We start from the raw sequence: 21,693 nt of genomic DNA on the forward strand, positions 1-21,693 counted from the left end.
TGAACTACTAACGTTTTTTTTCCTCCATCAATGCAGTTGAAAGTAAGAGAACTGGTGCAAAGCAAATCGCAAGTTGTCGTAAGATGAACTTTAACAGTGAAGCGCCTCGAAAAATGCGCGGGCGGAAATGCGCTCGCTAGACAGTAAAGTCGCCACCGAACTTTATTTATTCCCGAAGGAAAAGGAAAATATCGATAAAACCTTGGAAGAATGGAAAGATGGTCTTCGCAACCATTTCCGGGTTCGGGAGTCGGTTATGCGAGGGGAAGGTATTTGCACCCCTCGCATCCGTTGTATCCAACGGAAACCGTTAATTAGTTTAACACTTAATTAGGTGTTAGTTTTATGTTTGCTTCCATTATTATTGAATGTGAATTGAAAATAAAAAGTTTTATTTTAAATAAAGGGAAAAAAGATTTTTTTATTAGTGTGCTTGACAAGAGTGGTCTCTTGCTCCTACGTATCCCCGGGTGCAATGGGGAAATCAAAGCTACACGCAGTTCTTTGGTAGAAAATTCTTGTGTGTTGGTTGATTTTATTTGTGAAAATATTTTGGTCGCGCTTGGGCGAAAAAAGTTTGTTTGATTATATAATTGTCAAATTAATGAATTTCACAATCAAATGAATCATATTGTATTGTACCTGCATTTGATTCGGATCGCGACTTATTATAAATGAGTCAGCTCCTAAGTGATCTAATGCTTCTGCTTCTTTGTTAGGCGAGGTACTAATTACCGTGACATGAGCACCAAAAGCTTTGGCGAATTTCACAGCCATGTGGCCAAGTCCGCCAAGCCCAACAACGCCTATATGAAGCCTAGGCTTGTCGAGTCCAAAATATTTAAGAGGACTATATACTGTGACACCGGCACAGAGGAGAGGACCGGCAACATCAAGAGGTAAGTTATCAGGAATGCGGATAAAAAAATGCTCGTCCGCAACCATTGAGTCAGAGTAACCTCCATATGTAATGGTGCCATCGCGATACTTGGCACCACATGTGACTGTATATTTTGGGCAGTAATTCTCAAGATTGTCGTCGCAATTTTGGCACGATCGACATGAATCAATCACGTAGCCCACACCTACTTTGTCGCCAACTTTGAATTTTTCTACTTTGCTTCCCACTTCTGTTACTACACCCACAAGCTCATGCCTGTATTAATTACATTCATTACATTGTTTCTTCAAAAAAAAAAATTACATTCATTACATCAAGTACAATGACAACTAAGATATATGTTACCTTCTCCCTTACTATTTTTAATAAAATTTTAATAAATATTAAATTTGTCCCTACCCTATTGTTTGTTATAATAAAATTGACGAAAATTATTATAAAACTCATTTTTGATTAATAATGATAAAGGTCGATTGTTAAACTTATTTTTAAGAGAGATGATATTTGAACAACTATTTTGTAATCAACACCGTGAACGATGTATTTTTAACGACACATGTTTTCTTCTTTCAAATGTAACTTGTATATTTAGGGATATAGTACTAATGATAATCATAAAAAGAGTTGAAAGCATACCCTCGAACAAATGGATACATGGTATTGTACCATTCATTCTTTGACATATGAAGGTCAGAGTGGCATATCCCACAATACAACACCTTGAATGCTACATCTTTTTCACTTGTTTCTCTAAAGTTTTGATGCACCAAAGTTGAGTTAATTTAGTAGCCAATAACATAGATCTAAAAATAAAATATTAATTCAATTAACACACCCTAACAAAATCATGGTAGGCCCAATAATTTTTAAAGGTAAGTGAGACTTAAAAAGCAAATTTAACTATATGAAGTTTTTTTTGTGTACGTGGGATCTTTTGTTTAATAAAATAATATCTTTTTGTTGTAGATCTAAGGACTTAATAGTGTTACTCTTGGACCGACCCTGATCCAAATTCGTTGTTTTAATAATTTATTAGTGGAAATATTAAATTTTGGTAATACATCATTTTTGTTCTGATTGTGTGAGGTGTTGTCACTCTGATGTTAGTCATTTTGATCATTAAATGTGTCTATCACACTACAAGAAAATACAGGATTTGCTACCAGAATTTTGCTACAAACTGGATTTCTAGTTAATCCCAATTAAAAATGCCTCTGTTTAACCTATTCACCTAAAAGACTTCTATTAACTCATTTTTTCTTTATTTTTTTTATTGTTCCATCACTTATTACTTTATTTTTCTATTATTGATTATTTTATTTTTCTTACTCCATTACTTTTTTTTTACAATTTCTTACTCCATTACTTATAACTACATTTAACAAATTAAAAACTTATTTTTAATAACTCATAATCTTCATCTCTCAAAATCACGTTCTCTCCAAAATCGCTCATCTCCAAAATCGCTTTTCTCCAGAATCGGCTTCGATCTCTCCATAATTGCTTCTCGATTCAGAATCGCAAAATTTCAGAATCGCTTCTCGATCCATAATCGCAACTCAATCTCACACCAGAATCACTTCGTCGGAATCGTTTCGTCACTTCGTCGGAATCGCTTCGTCACTTCGTCAAAATCACTTCGTCGGAATCGTTTCCTCGATCTCACATCATCCTTGCTTCGTCAGAATCGCTTCCTCACATCATCTCAAAATCACATTCTAATTCACTCAGAATCACTTGCTTTATCTGAATCGCTTCCTCAAAATCTAGAGACTATTAAGTTACTTCTCACTCCTATTTTCTCTGTTCTGGTAATCGATTTCTTCTACTTTTTTCTCTTTTGTGATTTATCAACTCAATTTCTTGTTTTGAATTTTGATTTTGATTTGATGCTTGTGTGTGTAAGTAAATGGAATGTGATATATATATTATGAGATAAAAAGTTTAGAATGATACATTGTGATCTGATGCTTGTATGTGCATAGATGTATATTGAATAATATTGTTAACCTCATAGTAGTATTAGTAATGTTTTGGTATTTGGTTGAAAATTTAAATCTATTTTGTTTGGGAAAAAGGAATAGAAAATAGTTTAGGTGTTATTTGTAATACATTTAGTTAAGAGTGAGTCTCACATGATTAAGAACCAGCAAAATATGCAGTACTATTCTTCAAGTGATGAAGGTACATTTAGGTGTTTCAGCTTATATGTTTCAGCTTATATGTGTTTCAGCTTATATGTGTTTCAGCTTATTTGTTGGTTGAAGTACTAATAAGTCAAATTATATGAATAGGTAGGGTAGTTCTAATCATTATTGTCAATGAATAGGTAGGTAGGGTAGTTCTAACAAGTTGTAATAGTTCCCTCAAACCATAATCATGAGACCCGATCGAAGTTGGATGCTGCGAAGAAAGGATAATAATGGTCAAGTAACTGAAGAATTTAAGAATGGAGTTGATGATTTCATTAAGATTGCCAAAAGACAACTGGGAGTTGCTGACGCATTGGGTCGCATTTTTTGTCCATGTATTAAATGTAAGAATTATGTTAGGGAGAAAACATTTTGGGTAGAGAAACATCTGTATGAACATGGATTTATGGAAGATTACTTGAATTGGACTGTTCATGGTGAGAATCAATGGGGAGATAGTAGTTCAATGTCAAATGTCCATGATGAAGAGATGGAGACAAGGAATCCATACGTGGATATGGTTATAGATGCCATGGATGATGATCTTTCAGAAGATCAAAATTTGGAGGAGGATCCCAATCCGTCGGCATCAAAGTTTTATACCTTGCTAAGAGACGCTGATGAACCTTTATGGGTTGGGTGTCACAAGCACACAAAGTTGTCAGCTGTAACTCAACTTTTGAATTTGAAGTCAGAGTTCAACATGAGTGAGAGTTGTTATGATCGGATGATTGTCATAATAAAGAGCATGCTTCCAGAGACAGAAAAATTGCCTGAAAATTTTTATAGATCAAAGAAAATGGTTAAAGACTTGGGATTAGGGTATGAGAAAATAGATGCATGTCCTAACCATTGCATGTTGTATGATAGAGAAAACAAAGACCCAAAAGTTTGCTCTGCTTGCTTACGTGTTTCAGTTATGGAGAATGCAGAGCTTTCAATTGTTGAAATAGTTTGCAAATTAGAGAAGATTTTTCCTCCAGCATTCTTTAATGTGATGGAGCATTTAGTTGTGCATCTCCCATATGAAGCTAAGGTTGGAGGACCTGTGCAGTATAGGTGGATGTATCCATTTGAGAGGTGTATGTTATATTTGAAAAGAAAGGCTCGAAACAAAGCCAGAGTTGAAGGATCTATTTGTGAAGCATATAATTTAGAAGAGGTTTCCAATTTTGCTTCGATGTATTTTGATCCCAAATTGCAAACAAGGCACACTAAAGTTCCTCGAAATGATGATGGTGGGCAGTGTATGATTGATGAATGCTTGTCTATTTTTAAATATCCTTGTCGTCCTATTGGAAAAGGTAAAAAAAGATTCTTGACAGATGGTGAGTATCAAATTGCAGAGACTTATGTGCTTGTAAATTGCAAAGAAGTTGAACCATTTCTCCAGTAAGTTTAATCTCTCTAACTTTCTGATGAATTTTTAGTTAAATTAAGTTAATTAAATATTAATTTTTGTTATTTTGATTAGACAATTTGAGGACTCGCTAAGGCAATCCAACCTTGGTATCACCGATGATCAAATATTAGAACTTCGGGACAGGGACTTCAGTCGTTGGATACAACAACAAGTGAGTCTTCTCACTTCTGTTGAACATAAGATATTAACATTTACAATCATTTTATTGAATATTATAAATAATTATCTACTGTTATTCTTAGGTAAGTGACGGCCAAGTTAAGGATCAATTGATTCGGCAAATGAGTTATGGTCCACTGAAATCAGTGACTTGTTATAATGGCATAATAGTTAATGGATATCGATTTCACACTAAGCAGAATGGTCAAAATAAAGCTACAAACAACAGTGGAGTATGTGTTCGAGGAAGCATATATGGTGAGCATGATATAGACTATTATGGCATTATTGAAGAGATATTAGAATTGTCATATATAGGAGCTCAAAACAAGGTACTTCTTTTACGGTGTCATTGGTTTGACCCAATTAATGGAGTTAAGGTAGATGAGAGATATGGGTTAGTTGACGTTAAACCCAAATCAAGGCTTAACTCAAATGAGCCCTTTGTCTTAGCTTCACAGGCACAACAAGTGTACTATACAATGTACCCACAAAGCAATGTTAGGGGTAGTAGTGATTGGTGGGCAGCTTGCAAAGTTAGACGAAAACTCTTCGTAGCTGAGAGCTTCAATGATGAGCAACTTGATTTGAATGAGCTGGATGCTAGTGATTATTATCAAGATGATGGATCCTTTGGAACAAGCAATGTTGTCATAGAAGATGAAGAATTTTCTTTATTTGATGCAAATTCCCCAATGGAAGATGTGGATATAAATGATATACATAAGTCAAAGAGTGCTCCACTTACTGACCAATTCATCGATGACAATGAATACAGTGTCAATAATGAATACTTAGATGAAGATGTGGACAAACAATGAGTTTTTGTTTCATTGTGTATTTATTTTGATATAAACAGTGTATTTATTTTTTGTTTCATTGTGTATTTAATTTCCATCCAATTCATGTTACAAAATGGACTTTTTTTACTTATTAACAAAAACAAGAACAAGTTGTATCTAGATATAATAACATGACAATCCGAGGTAGAGGAAGTGGACTTGGTCGAGGGAGAGGTCGTAATCCACCTCAGCATTCCCCAGGTATATATGTCCCTTTAGTACAATTCTAGTTACTGCATCAGATTTTTAATACAATTCTAGTTACTGCATCAGATCTTCCTTCACATATAGGTGTCTAATTTTAGTCATCTCACTGGTGTAGTGGTGTTGCTTCTGGTGAAGTTGTATTGTGCACTGATGTATATGAAAGGGGTTAGTTGAGGGTTGTTGTGTAGGAATGGAGTAGGTTAGGTGTCCAAAAGAATTGGGTGATATCTGCATAATATTATGCAGCATTTGATTTTTCTACATGTTGTACCTTTTGGCTTTGGTTACCTGATGCAGTCTTGCACACAGGAGGCTCCATAAACTTTGGTGAACATAAGAAGAGGATGGTAAGGCTCCATATTACAATAATCGTTGTAACTTTCTTTATAAACACTTGCACCGATATTTTTAGAGACGAAGTCCATATAGAGATGCTAATTGTTGGCAAATTTGGTGAACATAGGAAGAGGAATTGAAACATGAAGTTTCATATAGGGATGTATATGAACGGGTTCATAAGAAGACAGATGGACAATATATCTCCCAACGCTCAAGAACGTATATTGTAAGTTACTTCAACTTTGAAAAAGTTAATTGTAATATGAATGTAGGTTGATGTTAATTATTATATTCAAAATGTTTGTCAGGAGTCATATGACACTGCCATGCTGGAAAAGTATGGAGAGGACTTCTCCAGTCATCCCATAGTTGATTCTAAAGTATGGACAAAATCGTTTGGTTACAAGAAGACGAGAAACACTTTTGTGGGTCGCAGCTTAGACCTTAATAGTTCTGTGCCTGCTTCATCTGCAGAGGCAAACATAATAGTTACATCAGAAGAATTTATCAAAAAAGCTGTTGATAGAGCAATGACTTCCTTTGTCCAGTCACAGTTGGCTCCAATGTTGGAGCCAATCCTATCGATGATTCGGTCTATGCATAAAGCACCAATGCAACTTGATGTGGCTGAAAAAGTTCACAGGAATTAAGGTGATACACTATTTCCAATCTATTTTTTCTAGTGATATTTTTTTAGCTAAAATCGATCACATGTATGCTTGTTTAGTACCATTAGAAAACTGTTAACTTGATGGAATGATACAATTTTGAGTTTTATAGCATCAACTACTGCAGACTTGCATATTATGGCATCTATCACCTCAGTTTTTTCTACTTGTTATCATGTTGTTAGATCTGAATATTTTTCTAATCTGTGTTAGTTATTAAGGTGTTTTGCTTTTGTTGTTATGTCTGTAATCATGTGTTAGATAGTGAAGAGGGAGATGGAGACACAGGTAGCTATGGCTGATTTGAAGATGGTGGAGCAATGAAAGGGAGTTTGGAGAAAGTTGTGCAAACTTGTTTGGAGACACGGAGTTTTTTACTTGTTTGAATGATTAAATACAAAAAAACAAATTAATTAGTAGTGGTACTGAGTATTGTTCACAATTGAATGATCATTGGATTCAATTGAATTGATTTTTTGTTGGATGATCATTGAATCCAATTGAATGATTTAATTTTAGCTTGATTAAGTTTCTTGAGTATTAAGTAATGTTTACTTTCAACTTGTGTTTTCATGTTATTCACCAAGTATATATAGGCTTGCATAAGAAAATACTATTAATAGATTATTAAAATTGAATGATTTAAACAAATGCTTAATCATACAGACAATTAAGAAACCTTCAAAATGTGTTTTATGTAAATAGTTCTCAAAAAGCTTTTTATAATAATTAAAAATAAATAAAATTAAAAGCTTGGATATGGCTGCCAAATTACTAGGAATGTCTAGCTAGAGATTTATTGCGAAATTATTTGTGGCAATATCCTAGCGAATTAGTTAGGAAACACAAACTTTTGAATATTATTTAACTAGGTATTAATTGGGAACTAGCTAGGATTTACTGTATATTAGTTGCAAATTAGCTAGGAAATGTTTTGATAGGTGATTTGCCGCCTAATCCATGCTAGGACCTATACGGCAGCTAATTCACAACAAATGCGTAGCAAACACTGTTTTACTAGCGATTAGCTACGCATTAGCTACAAGTGGCTTCGTAGCTAAACGCAGATTTTCTTGTAGTGTCATTAGTTATTTTAGTCCTCATTTTAGTCCATAAAATTATAAACCAAAAATACATTTGATCGGAATGTATTTGCAATTTTAATAGATTCAGAGAATATAATGACAGTGCATCACACATCCAGATATCAAAATTATTGTTTACACCATTTCATCACTAATATAACTTATAAGTAAAAAAAAAACCACTTTTCATATTCATTAAATAACTAATATATTTGATTTATAATATAGATTAGATATATCTATTATTCAATAAATTTTAAAGGTGATTTTTGCTCTTAAGGTGTATCATTTTAATTTCCTTGAAACTAATAGAACGAGAGTTGGGAAATATGATACAAAAAATTAAGTATATATAATGAGTTAGAAATATGGATTAAATTATGAAGAGGTGATTAGTGAAGTAAACCTTCTAAAGAAATTGAAAGGGGAGAGAACACCAGTAGAATCTCTAGCTGCCCATCCAAAGGCCTTCTTAGGATGCTCTACTATTTTACCTTCTGATGCCATTGCAAACTATATGTTATAATTCAATACTATATGTTATAATTCAATTATGTGCTCAAAATGAGGTTGTGCTATACGATATTTATTAAGAAAAATGTCCAAAGGATTACTAAGTTATATGGTAGTTACATTATGAATGAGATACTTATAAGGGCTGTCAGAAGGTGGTTGTATAGATTGTATTGTACCGGCGCATTTAATCACGTTGCCCATGTGGGTAAGGTAAGGAGGGAGGGGTTGAGAATTATTACAGGATAAAGTGATTACATTTTTGTCCCGTGAGCTTAGCTCAGTTGGTGTGACATCGCATTATATATGCAAGGGGCCGGGGTTCGAACCCCGGTCATCCCACTTATCCATCTTATGGGTGGAATTTCAAGCCAGTTGACAAAAAAAAAAAAATTGATTACATTTTTTTTTAATATGATATTGATACGAGGTTTTTACCGCCTTTAGTGATTATTAATTTCCGTCGAAGAATATGTAGGACATATAATGTGAATTTTTCTCTCCGACTGAATTTTCTCCATATGCATGAGACAAGAATCGAATCTCTGGCCACGTGTTTAAGAGTACTAAGACCCTTACCTTACCACTTGGACTAATTCATTCTTGATTTTCCTAACTGTTAAATTGATCACATTAATGGATTGAATTATTATATAAAGACTCTTACTCATTTAATATTAGAGGTGTCAAAAATGGGTCGGGTTGACAAGTCGGTTCATTAGCATAGGCAGATATAAGGCTCGGCCTGCCTGGGCACGTGCCCGGGCTCGGCCCAATAATTTTTTTTTTGTTTGAAAAAAAAACATACACTACAAGAAAACATGATTTTACTGACCAAATTTATTGAGGGCTAAAAGCCCTCAGTAATGTATTTTTACATTAGTGAAGGCTTTCATCCGTCAGTAATGCATTTTTCCTTTCTTGAAGAACGAAAAAATTCAGACTGGTCATTAGTGACGGCTACAGGCCGTCAGTATTGTAAAAAAGCGCGTAGGCTTTAGTGACGGCTACAGGCCGTCAGTATTACCTGTACCCGTTGCGCTTTTATGGCGCATAAAGGCCGTCAGTAATGCATCAAACTTTATGACGGCTACAGGCCGTCAGTATTTTTTGACCGTTAAGCATTATTGGCGCCTGCTGGCCGCCAGTAATGCATGTTCGAATTTGAAAAAAATGCAACGGTCACTTGCACTTACACTTAATAATTTATTCACTTCTCCTACTTCTCCTATATATAACTCATTCCACTTTCACTTCATTTTTACATTTTCATTCTCTCTCTAAATTTTCTCTAACTTCTCTCTTAAATTTCATACTTTCAACTTTCATATTTTCATCCAAAAAGTGGTAAGTGTTGTGTTTTACTTTTCCAAAGTTAAAATTTTTGTTTTGTTATTTAAATGTATATATGTTCTAATATTTGTTGTTTACCATTTTTATTAGCAAGTCTTATTATCGTGGTCGTCGGAGGTTGTGGGTTAGGAGCGGAGTTCGTGGGCTAGGAGCGCGCCAAGTAAGAATCTACTCGGCACCTAAGTAAGTAACGTAATTTTAATTTATAATACTTAGTGATAGTTTTTTTTTACCGTATGCTTAGTAATAGTTATTAATTAGTATTTTGTAATTTGTTACTAATATTTTCTTATCACTATGTATAAAAATTATTGTTTTTGAAAAAAAAAATAAAACAAATATATTTAAATTTGATTATTTCGAAAAAAGTAAAAAAAAAATTAAAAAAAGTTTTTTTTCTAAATTTATTAAACAGTATATTTATATTCTTTTTTTTAAAACCGAAATTTTTAAAAAATTCTTTTTTAAAAAGATAAATTTTAACAGTTTGTGTATTTTTAAAAAGAAAAAGTTAAAATTTTTGCTTTGTTATTTAAATGTATATGTTCTAATATTTGTTGTTTACCATTTTTATTAGCAAATTCTCGTGGTCATCGGAGGTCGTGGGTTAGGAGCGGAGTTTGTGGTTAATTAGGAGCGCGCCAAGTAAGACTCTACCCGGCACCCAAGTAAGTAATGTAATTTTAATTTATAATACTTAGTGATAGTTTTTTTTACCGTATACTTAGTAATAGTTATTAATTAGTACTTGGTAATTTGTTACTAACATTTTATTATTATTATGTATAAAAATTATTGTTTTTGTAAAAAAAAATATATATATTTAAATTTGAAAATTTCGAAAACAGTAAATATTTTTAAAAAAAAAAATTATTTATTTTTTTCAAAAAAATAGTATTTTGTGAAATAATAATCCATAAAAGAAAAATATTAAATTTAAAAAAAGATAATATATATGTTAAAAGTCGGTAGTTTTGTCAACTAAAAAACTTAGTATTTTAAAATATTAAAAATAAACCATAAACTTAGTATTTTAAAATATTAAAAAACTTAGTATTTTAGATTTAATAAACCATAAACTTTAAAAATAAAATGTTAAAAGTTTATAATTTGCGTCAAAAAATAAAAATAAAAAGTTAGTATTCTTTGAAATCATAAAACACAACGATAAATATATGTTATTGTTGAGTAGACATATATATATGTCCAAAATACTTTTGAAAAATAAAGTAATAAATTTAATACATTGATCTAATTATATATTAATTAAACTACGCAGATATGGATTTTACCAATCGTAATTGGATGTACGATAGACATAATCCTGGAAAGAGGGGCCGGGTTAAAGAGGAATTTAAAATAGGGGTCGAAATGTTTATCAATACAGTAAAATATAATGACATTGTGATACGTGAAGGGGGAATTAGATGTCCGTGTGTACTTTGTCGATGTACAAGAATACGGAGCGAAGATGAAATTAGGTCTCATTTATATAAAAAGGGATTCCAACCTAATTATTGGGTTTGGTCAAGTCATGGCGAGGGATGTTCCACGACTGTTCCCGTGAATCAAAATCGTGCTTCAAGCAGTGTTTTTCAGCCCGTTGTTGTTCCCGAATATTATCATCAGCATTATGATCCGTTTAATGAGATGGACAATATGATAACTAATGCCCTTGGGTTTAATACGCCGATTTATGTGCCAAATGATGTCGACGACCCTGCTGATGATGAATATGACGCTGATGTTAACGTCGAGAGACCAAATGAGGAAGCCCAGCGATTTTTTGATCTTTTGAAAGAGACAAATACACCGTTGTGTGAAGGCTCTCGAGACTCAAAGTTAACGGTGTGTATTAGACTTTTGGGTATCAAGTCTGAATGTCTTGTTTCAGAATACACCATGGACTTGATAACGAAACTGATGTTGGATATAACAATAGACCGTCCTCTTGATTTGCCAAAAAATTATTACGAAGCAAGACAATTGGTTGCAAAGTTAGGACTCGGAGCGAAGAGAATTGACTGTTGTGTTAACGGGTGTATGTTGTACTATAGCAACGAATTTGGTGTAGATGACGGTGCATTACTTGAATGTAAATTTTGTCAAGAACCAAGATATCGTGTAACAAGAAATTCACGGTCAGTCAGAAGGAAGCCAATCCCAAGAAAGGCGATGTTCTATTTACCCATAATACCAAGGTTGCAAAGGTTGTATGCATCGATGCAAACTGCTAGTAAAATGACATGGCATCGTGAAAACTATGAAAGGAGAAAAATGTCAGGTGAGTTGCGACATCCTTCTGATGGATTGGCTTGGAAGCATAGAGGATATGAGTCAAATGCTTAATAATGAACCAATTCATTTACAATTTGTTGATCCTGTTGGGCAAACAAGTGGAAGCAGTAGTGGCGGAAGCGGTAGAAATAATCAACAAACTGCTTTCACCGAATACCATCGACAGAGATCATCAAATCCATATCAACAAGACTTCATAATCCCACATGACAACCCCAATCAACCCCAAGACAACTTCTTCCCGAATCAAGCCAGCTTTGATCCCAATCAAGCCCCAATTAACTTCGTTCATAGGCCTGTGGCACGACCTCCGCGAACGTCACTCCCCGGAGTCACGATAAATGAGGGAGGTAGAGGCCGAGGCCGAGGAAGGTCGCGTCAGCCAACATACAGTGGCAAGGGGAAGCGACCACTATATCAGCCGCCTGACCAACCTTGATGTGTAATTTTAATTATCTGTTCTTGATTTAATTATTTGTATAACATAACGACAATTTATATTATGTTTAATTGTTTTCTTTTTTTAATGACAATATTATTGTTATGTTTAATTATGCTTATGTTAAGTATTTATATTATGCTTTTAATTAAATTTTAATATTTTTTTGTACAAATAAAATTATATTTAATATTTTTTAATTATTTATTATGCAGTATATTTTTTTTAAAAAAATAAATTATTAAAACTAGAATTTAAAAAAAAAAAATTAATAATTTAATTATTTAAAAATCAATATTAATATTGATTTTTAAATAATTAAATTATTAATTTTTTTTTTTAATTCGTAAGCATTACTGACGGCTCCAGGCCGTCACAATATTCCAAACGGTAATGCATTACCGACGGCTTCTGGCCGTCATAAATGAGGAAGAACTTTGAATTGACGTTTGGCATTATTGACGGCTCCAGGCCGTCAGTAATGTTATTGACGGTCCTGGGCCGTCAGTAAACATTACTGGCGAGTATTTTGCAGAGGGCCCAAGGCCGTCAGTAATGCATGCATTTTAGACGAAATTTGTGCATTACTGAGGGCTTTTGGCCGCCAGTAAATGCATGTTTTCTTGTAGTGATAAAAATATATAGTTTTTGCGTCATTATATTACCAAACTCGAGATGTAGCCTAGTTGTTCTTAGCGTGCCTGTGCAGAGGTCGTGAGATTATTTCTTCATGTGCTCACACTTTAGCTGGGACGACAAATTGTTGGACTAGTTTTCATAGATTTGAGATTATTCCTTCATGTATTAAATTTTTGATAATTAATGAAATACATTAAGTTTGTTTGGTTAAAAAAAAGGAATATATTCAATACCACTTATTCAAATCCATGCACTTGATGAAGAACAAAACATTGCCCGTCTCCCGAGAGGTCACTCGGTTGAGGAGTTAATTCTCAACCTAGACGAACTCGGTTCGAGACCCGGCACAAAGAGGAAAAAAAAATTGCCTCAAGCCATTTAATCAAAGACACTCTTTTATGAAAAGTTGACAATCATAGATATATATCAATAAAAAAATGGACAATAATTCTCTTTCAAATATGAAAAATATATTTTTTTATGATAAAAATGGACAATAATGTGTGGTTTTGAATTAAGTATTGTGAAATTGATTTGGTTAGAATGGATTTTATTTTATTGTGAATTCGTTCGTGTTTGAAACATTTTTCCAGTATTTGGTATGTTTCGTCTCTCTTCTTTCAAGCTCTCAATTTTGCCCAGACTCCACAAAAATCCTGGTTCCGCCACTGTTCATTAGCCTACAATTTTGGATAGGCCAATGTGCTTAGAAAAGAGGTATCGATAGGCGTGATGAAAGTCAATAAAGGATGTGTAGGATGAAGCGGAAAGAATGGCTCAACAACCTTCATGTATTTCTTGAAAGTAAAAGGTTCTAGGAAAACATGAGAATTAGGTCTTGAGGAAAAAAGGATCATTATACCTTGGATTGTCTAAGAGTTTGAATGACTCATTCTTCATCAATATCTTCAATGATGATGGACTTACACTTAAATGAGGAGGAAGGGTTGGAAGCCATAGTTTGATTTGGGAGAGAAAATGGAGTTAACTAAAGAACTCAGAAAGTAAGCAAAAGTAGGGAATCAAACGAGGAAAAGTTCTTTAAAAAGCGAAAAATGTCTAACTTAGACGTTTGAACGTTATCGGTTTATAATTGTAAAGTTTCATTGATCAATTTCTTTGCAAGCGCAGAGAGACTATCGAAACAAAGCCTAAAAAAATGAAACAAAATTGAATCGGAGAATTAGGGTTCTAGGGTTCGTCGAACTCGCGTAATCTAGGGTACGTTCGTCGAATTATTTACACTATTTTTTTGTTTGTTTTTTGTAGGTCAAATATACATATTGTTTCTTCACACCCATTGTTGTGGGATAAGACCACAAGTGCATATTTCTTGTGTGAGGTATTTCGTATGGTAGAGCATCTAAATAACAGCTCTTATCAAATTCGATATTTGGATTGGTGGAAAAATGAGTTGTTCGATGCAAAACTTGGATGGAAGTATAAATGCACTGACTTTATGACGGTTGTCGATCCTTATGATTCCAAGTATGATGATTTTGATACGAAAGAATTACTGCGATTCGTGTGTAATACCCTAATACATTACCACGATTATACGGTATATTTTTTTGCTTCACCATTACGATGCTTCAACGTTATTTTTTAATAACATATTGTTTTACTATCATTAATCAATTTGTTTTTAATCAGACATATGTGGAAGTTCGATGGAGTCTGTGTGTCAATATCTTATTTTTTCGTTATCCTTTCCTTCTAGTAGCATGTTACAATCTTGTTAAAGGTCAACAAAATTGTATGAACAGTGATAGTTTCACAAGATACTTTTCCAAATTTGTTCTATTGAGCAGAGGTATGAAACCTTAGGTTCTATATGCTTATAACAATTTTTTCAACTGCATATACATCCTAATAAGTCTATGAAGTGTTACCAAACGGTGCAAAATCTATTTCCATCTATTTGTATTAAATTTTGTACCAAGTTATTTTCAACCAAGAGTGACAACTAAATAAGTACAAGAAAATAAAGTGATTTTCATTCTAAATTTTTATCAATATAATTGGTATGTGCATGCAATAGTTTGATTTGGGAGAGAAAATGGAATTTACTAAAGAAATCAGAAAGTTAGCAAAAGATAGGGAATCAAACGAGGAAAAGTTCTTTAAAAAGCGAAGAATGTCTAACTTATACGTTTAAACAAAAAATATCTAACTTACATGTTTGAACGTTACTGGTTTATAATTATAAATTTTCATTGATATTTCTTTGCTAGTGTAAAGAGACTATGGAAACAAAGCCTAAAAAACGAAGCAAAATTGAATCGGAGAAGAATTAGAGTTCTAGGGTTCGTCGAACTCGTGTAATCTAGGGTACGTTCGTCGAATTAGGGTTGAATAGAGAAGAAATGGCAAGGACGAGGAAGATGATGAAGCTTGAATAGGAGAAGAAGAAGTTGAAGCTTTAAGAGGAGAAGAAGTTGAAGCTCGAAGAGGAGTAGAAGATGAAGACTTTACTAGCTTCGGTTCCTGATCGGATTCTCGATCACATTCTATCCTTCTTGTCCAAGAAAGAATCTTATAAGAAAGCTTCGATCTCGAAATAGTGGAGTGATATTTCAGCGTCTGTATCTTTAGATCTTGACGAAAAGGATTTCACCAATTACCATGATTTCTACAATGTTGCTACGAATGTTCTTCACAATAGAAATACGGGTACATCTTGCCCACTCAACTTGAATTTTAATTTCAGACCAGACGGGGACAATAAAAAAGAAATATTGGTTTACATAGGTATATAACAATAAAAAAGAACAATTTCTATTTTTTTTTCAAAAAATATATTATCTAAAGGTATATATTTTAAATTTTTTATGACCAAATTTATACTTATTATGACTTAATATTTGTACGAAATGTAAATTTATATTTAATTTAGAGTTGAATGGGATGATTTACTGAAATAAATAATTGCATATTCTATTTTTTCTTTAATTTATATCTAATAAATTTTTAGCAGCCCACCCGAAACAAAATTTTTGGTTCCGCCACTACATTTAACAACTCTACTTAATATATCAAACAATCTTGTAATTTGTTTTCCTCATACTGTTATTAAATGATATTTTTGTAAAATAATTTATAATTTTTCTTTTCTAAACATAATAATTATATGTTTGTTAATTTGTGCGTCATGTGCCAAAGTGACTATTGTTGTGGGAAAGTATAGGTGTGGGCAAACAGTTGATAATATAAGATAACATGTTCTTTGGACATTTTTCCCCAAAAAATTGTAAGGACAAATTAGCTTGAAATCTTAAATCATAGGCCACATTTAAAAGATGGCGATGTTTGTGCTCAACTACCACATTTTGTTGAGGGGTATGGGCACATGTGTGTTGAAAGATGGTGTCATGTTTGTCAAGAGAGGAACACATTGATGTGAATTCTCCTTATTATCGGCGTGCAAAAACTTAATGTCTTGATGGAATTGAGTTTGAACCCAAGAGAAAACATATTTCATTAGAGTTTGAGTTTGAGATTTAAAACTCATATGATATACTCAAGTAAAACGAGTAAAATGCTCAACGATGGTAAGAAAATAACGAGCCCTCGAATTTTTTGTGATTTTGGATATGCTCCCCAAATATCACAATGGATTAAATCAAACGGTGCAATTGTTTGAACTTGAAGGAAAAGATAAACGAGTTTGTTTTGAAGGTAATAAATCTCACAAACATGCATATCTGAGAGAACACTGATGCCAAAGGTTGAAAGTGCGGTTATGTTATGGACTCATGGATGAGATGAGGGTTCTGAGTTGGTGCGAGGTAGTAAAGACCATTAAAAAGCTTCCCTATCTGAGTGAACATGTCATGGAGGTCGCTCCAAACTGCTGCTTCCGTATCTAAGAAGTTCACCCTACTAGCTAGCTATGTCGGGCTAGATGGAATGGAGGATCCATGTTATCACAAGATCGTTGCAGCGTTGCCACAGTGGAAATTTTGCTTCAGTTGCAAGATCAGTGCAGCTGCAGCTGATCCTTAACAAATCTATATTTGATTGAAAAATTACAAGGATATCTTTTAGAAAAAAGTTAAAAGCCAAAGAGATTTTATTAAAAATAGCACATGATTACAAGACATAGAAAATTACAACACAACAATATAATAAATATGGAAATCTAAAATATCCTCAACAAGTGGTACATCGAAACTTTCTGAAAGTTACATGTTTCTGTTATTATTTGTTCACCGGCGAATCATATTTGACGAATAAATCCTACAAAGTTTAAGCGCTTTCTTTCAGTGAGTTTCCAATATCAATCACGAAACGATACTTCACATCTGCTTTAGCAAGACGCTCCATTGCCGTGTTGACGTAATCAATAGGAACAATCTCAATCTCAGGCTTTACATTGTGTTCTGCCGCAAAATCAATCATTTCTTGAGTTTCTTTTATCCCTCCGATTAAACTTCCGGCTATCAACTTTCTCCCTACAAATAATGTGAAATTAATACAAATTAGTATCAAAGTACTGCAGATTAATTTTGAACTGCATATTTAGCATTTTGTGCTAACCTCCAAGTAAAGAAGATGCAGGAAGCTCTAGAGGTTTTGCTACTCCACCAACCATTACAAGCTTTCCATTAGTTTTCAATAAACCAATCAGCGGTAAGACAGGATGACTCGCCGAAACTGTGTCAATAATACCATGCAAAGTACCCTTTGCAGCCTACAAAATGTTACACAATATTAGTTTATTGATTACCATTGTAGATTTCTGAAATAATGTAATTCACAATTATATATTGCATTGTACCTGCATTTGATCTGGGTCGCGACTTATTAGAAACGAGTCAGCTCCTAAGTGTTCAATTGCTTCCTTTTCTTTGCTAGGCGATGTACTAATGACTGTTACATTAGAACCGAAAGCTTTGGCGAATTTCACAGCCATATGACCAAGTCCACCAAGACCGACAACGCCTATATTCATACCAGGCTTGTCAATACCAAAATGCCTAAGAGGACTATACACTGTAACACCAGCACAAAGGAGAGGGCCGGCAACATCAAGAGGTAGGTTATCAGGAATAAGGATCACAAAGTGCTCGTCTGCAACCATTGAGTCGGAGTAACCTCCATATGTAATAGTGCCATCCCGATACTTGGCACCACAAGTGACTGTAAGTTGGGGACAATAATTCTCAACATTGTCGTCACAATTTTCGCACGAGCGACATGAATCAACCATGTATCCCACACCTACTTTGTCTCCAACTTTAAACTTTTCTACTTTGCTTCCCACTTCAGTTACTACACCCACAAGTTCATGCCTGTATTTAATTTTTATATCAATTATAACCATATTGAGCAAATAATTTTTCCTTAAAACGCGACAATTATAGAGTAACGGAAGAGTAAACTATAATCGTAGTAGAGCGAGTTGAGAGCATACCCTGGAACTAATGGATAGATTGAATTTCCCCACTCATTGTGCATCATATGAAGATCAGTGTGACATATCCCACAATACAAGACCTTGAATGCTACATCTTTCTCTCCTGTTTCCCTAAATGTTTTGTGATGTATACCAAAGTAGTTGATTTAATTAGTAGACAACAACATAGATCAAAACATCAAATATTAATTCAATTAATACTTTTTTTTTACGGATAATTCAATTAATACATAATGAGTTAGAAAAATGTGTTTCAAACTACTACCTGTAGTCCTTTTTTTTAAAAAAAAAAAGTTGACTTTTAAAATTTATTGAATAATTAATGTATCTGATTAGATATTCAATAAATCTAAAAAATGAATTGTTTCTTATAAAAATGATCAAACCGAGTAAATGTTATAATTCAATTACCTTCTTGAGAAATGGAAAGGGGAGAGAACACCAGTAGTGTCTCTAGCTGCCCATCCAAAGGCCTTCTTAGGATGCTCTATTATTTTACCTTCTGATGCCATTGCAAACTATATGTTATAATAATTCAATTATGTCCTCAAATACAGGTTGTGTTATGTATTTATTAGGCATAAAGTTTATGGATAATATTATTACAATTATTACAAAGATATGGGAGATGCTTTATGGAGATATTTATAAGTGCTACATGTGAGGGTTGTGTTATTGTGTCCACGCATTTGATTACGTTATCTATATAACATATCTTGTTATCTATAAAACATATCTTGTGTGAACTGTGTAGGATTTTGTATACTTTCTCTTTGATGAATGCAACGTTTACTTTTTTCCTTTCTTCTTTTCTTTCTCTTTCATGAATGCAACGTTTACATTAATAAAACATGTTCTTCATTTTTTTCAATAGGAACTCAAAACAATTCATTTTATTGCAATATTATAAATGACTATTAAAATTGTCTTCCGATAAAAGTTAGATTGTAGTAACTAGTGTTAGATGTGATAAAGGACTTATACCTATTAAAAATGTCCCAAACTCATTAATATTAATCAGTGTCTCAATTGGCGATTACGTTCACCATAATTTAACAATTACTCTCAAAATTGACTTGATTATAACTATTTTTTGTCTTTATCTAAAGATTTTTTTTTTCGAGAGTCCAAAAAGCAACGAAGCAATAACAAATTACTCCCTCCGTCCCAAAAAGAATGACCCATTTTGAATATATGCACTATTCATATATATTGTTTTGACCATATTTTTCTACTAATAAATAAAAATAAATATTAACATATAAGATGTTGTTAGATTCGTCTCGATGAGTATTTTCAAAATATCAATTTTTTATAATTTTTACTATTATACAATTAAAGATATTAGTCGCCAAAGTTATGCATTGGCATGCGTGTTTCGGTCAACTGGGTCATTCTTTTTGGGACGGAGGGAGTAATAATTTATAATTCATAATCACCCCATAGATATGAATTTCATATTTCCATCCAAACCTTAAGACACTGAAAATATAAGCCGCATCAATATTTAATTCATTAATGTTCATGTTGAATTAACTCGTCATAGAACCAACCAATTTCTCGGGTGTAAAATTTACAACCAACTGAAAACACCTCTATTAACTACACATAATCGGTGGTGGAAACTTCGTATAAAAAAAAAAAAAACTACACCTCATGAAAGATCAAATCCAACAAAATATCCATTGTTGTTTTTTCTCACAACAAATGAATCAACCTCTTATACTACAACAATGGTTTAATAACCCAAGACCACTAAAAATTAGGATATTACATTTTTACTCAAATTTTTAATCACTGAAAATATGGATTATCGATCGTGATATATATTCATAATCGATATGAGACTTTAACTATCTATCACACTTAACCCAACAATTTTATTGCCTAAATAACTTTTTTCCTGAGTTTATGTTTGATGTATATTATTGGATTCCTTCCTGGCTCTAACTTTTTTATCAACTTTTATTATATCTATTTGATTTGGTATAATTTAATGAGTCAATGATGTAATAGCGTAGGTAGAAACAATATATAACATACTGTATTTCATTAAGATATATAGCGTACGTTGCCCAAATATATTTCAATTTTTGTCACATTCTTCAATTTATAAATTTAATTTTTCCAGTGATGTAAATCGTGCACAAGTGCAGGTTGCGCTATAAAGCCGAACTTCCATTTGCAAGAGGCTTAAAAAAATTATATGGTAGTTTCTAAAAAAAAATTAAGTTAATTTTAAAAAATATTAATATATAGTATAGTAGATTTTAATTTGAAGTTTTACTTGTACTATGTACTACTCTTATTTGAGTATCTTACAAATAAGAGTTATTGGCTTTTGATAGCAACTGACAATGATCATTTCAAAAATATATAACATGACGACTTGATCGACAAATTTGCTTCAAAAACTGTTAGAAAAGAGGTTAGAATAGAGGTTTTTTTAAGTAGCTGGAAGGTATTTTGTTGTTATGGATTAGAATAAGAATATTTATTTTATTGTAACAAAAAAAAAAGAATATTTATTTTATGCAAAAGTAAGAATCTTTTGTTGGAATTAAATCAATAAAGATTAATCAGATATACATGCTCAATATATTATGACATATACTTTAGTGCGGAAACATATATTTTGGGGATTTTTCTTAATAAATTTAGGGTTTATTGAAATTTGAGGATTTTGAATTTTAAGTTTAAAGAAGGAAATGGAAGTGAAGATATTCAAGCAATTTGGAGGTTTTTTTTTACCAAAGCAACTTGGATTGGAGGGTTAATAATGAAGATTTGGGGATTTTGAATTTTGATTTAAGGAAGAAGATGATAAGAGGATAAAAATGTCCTTGGCTAGTGATACACTGAATTTCTATAAGCTAATTTTTATTATTACTCCATTTGACCACTGAATTATTATATGAAATATTTGAATATATATCCTGCCAAATTCAAGAGTTTGGTTTTAATGTGTTTCCAATATCAATCACAAATCGATATTTCACATTTGCTTTAAGAAGCCGCTCCATTGCTGTATTAACATAATCAATAGGAATTATCTCAATATCTGAGTGAATTGAGTCTCCTTTATCCCTCCAATTAAACTTCCAGTGAATTGAGTTAAATTCATAGTTACTTGTAACAGAAGTTATCAAGTCTGTTAGTTAGTTTTGTTTGTGTGCAGCAGAAACATTATCATATGATATAAATGCAGATAAAGGA

General features: G+C 32.8%; 3 protein-coding genes, 2 long non-coding RNA genes and 1 pseudogene across 5 annotated transcripts; 4 read left to right on the forward strand and 2 right to left on the reverse strand.

Annotated features, from left to right (window-relative positions):
• Positions 1-648: 648 nt before the first annotated feature.
• LOC123903774 lies at positions 649-8,392 on the reverse strand (annotated as a pseudogene).
• On the forward strand, positions 3,990-5,785 carry LOC123903770. The gene is made up of 3 exons (XM_045953372.1): positions 3,990-4,485; positions 4,568-4,667; positions 4,759-5,785. Exons 1-3 carry the CDS (start codon positions 4,013-4,015, stop codon positions 5,494-5,496), a joined length of 1,311 nt encoding a protein of 436 aa, XP_045809328.1. The 5' UTR covers positions 3,990-4,012; the 3' UTR covers positions 5,497-5,785.
• LOC123903775 lies at positions 6,010-7,215 on the forward strand. Its single transcript, XR_006808175.1, has 4 exons — positions 6,010-6,071; positions 6,188-6,335; positions 6,372-6,714; positions 6,993-7,215. It is a non-coding gene; the product is annotated as an uncharacterized LOC123903775 (long non-coding RNA).
• Positions 8,393-9,646: 1,254 nt separating the features above from the next.
• On the forward strand, positions 9,647-10,269 carry LOC123903776. Its single transcript, XR_006808176.1, has 3 exons — positions 9,647-9,676; positions 9,773-9,865; positions 10,260-10,269. It is a non-coding gene; the product is annotated as an uncharacterized LOC123903776 (long non-coding RNA).
• Positions 10,270-10,317: 48 nt separating this feature from the next.
• On the forward strand, positions 10,318-12,031 carry LOC123904305. Its single transcript, XM_045953987.1, has 2 exons — positions 10,318-10,350; positions 10,962-12,031. The coding sequence occupies exon 2, from the start codon at positions 10,964-10,966 to the stop codon at positions 12,029-12,031; it is 1,068 nt and encodes a 355-aa protein (XP_045809943.1). The 5' UTR covers positions 10,318-10,350; positions 10,962-10,963.
• A 5,068-nt stretch (positions 12,032-17,099) lies between these two features.
• Positions 17,100-19,149, reverse strand: LOC123903771 (probable mannitol dehydrogenase). Its single transcript, XM_045953373.1, has 5 exons — positions 18,889-19,149; positions 18,475-18,588; positions 17,839-18,352; positions 17,598-17,751; positions 17,100-17,512 (listed from the first exon to the last, which is right to left on the reverse strand). The coding sequence occupies exons 1-5, from the start codon at positions 18,987-18,989 to the stop codon at positions 17,307-17,309; spliced, it is 1,089 nt and encodes a 362-aa protein (XP_045809329.1). The 5' UTR covers positions 18,990-19,149; the 3' UTR covers positions 17,100-17,306.
• Between the last annotated feature and the right edge of the window lie 2,544 nt (positions 19,150-21,693).

This window comes from Trifolium pratense, linkage group LG2 (assembly GCF_020283565.1).
Source record: "Trifolium pratense cultivar HEN17-A07 linkage group LG2, ARS_RC_1.1, whole genome shotgun sequence".
In the NCBI taxonomy this organism is placed as follows: Eukaryota; Viridiplantae; Streptophyta; class Magnoliopsida; order Fabales; family Fabaceae; genus Trifolium; species Trifolium pratense.

Excerpts from the sequence above, each read along its gene's own strand:
- LOC123903770 (XM_045953372.1), top strand. The coding sequence starts at position 4,013 with ATGGAGAATGCAGAGCTTTCAATTGTTGAAATAGTTTGCAAATTAGAG. Across the intron at positions 4,486-4,567 it reads GAAGTTGAACCATTTCTCCA|ACAATTTGAGGACTCGCTAA; the intron begins GTAAGTTTAATC and ends TATTTTGATTAG. Across the intron at positions 4,668-4,758 it reads GTCGTTGGATACAACAACAA|GTAAGTGACGGCCAAGTTAA; the intron begins GTGAGTCTTCTC and ends TGTTATTCTTAG.
- LOC123904305 (XM_045953987.1), top strand. The coding sequence starts at position 10,964 with ATGGATTTTACCAATCGTAATTGGATGTACGATAGACATAATCCTGGA.
- LOC123903771 (XM_045953373.1), bottom strand. The coding sequence starts at position 18,989 with ATGGCATCAGAAGGTAAAATAATAGAGCATCCTAAGAAGGCCTTTGGA. Across the intron at positions 18,589-18,888 it reads CCTTTCCATTTCTCAAGAAG|GGAAACAGGAGAGAAAGATG; the intron begins GTAATTGAATTA and ends CAAAACATTTAG. Across the intron at positions 17,513-17,597 it reads TGCATCTTCTTTACTTGGAG|GGAGAAAGTTGATAGCCGGA; the intron begins GTTAGCACAAAA and ends CATTATTTGTAG.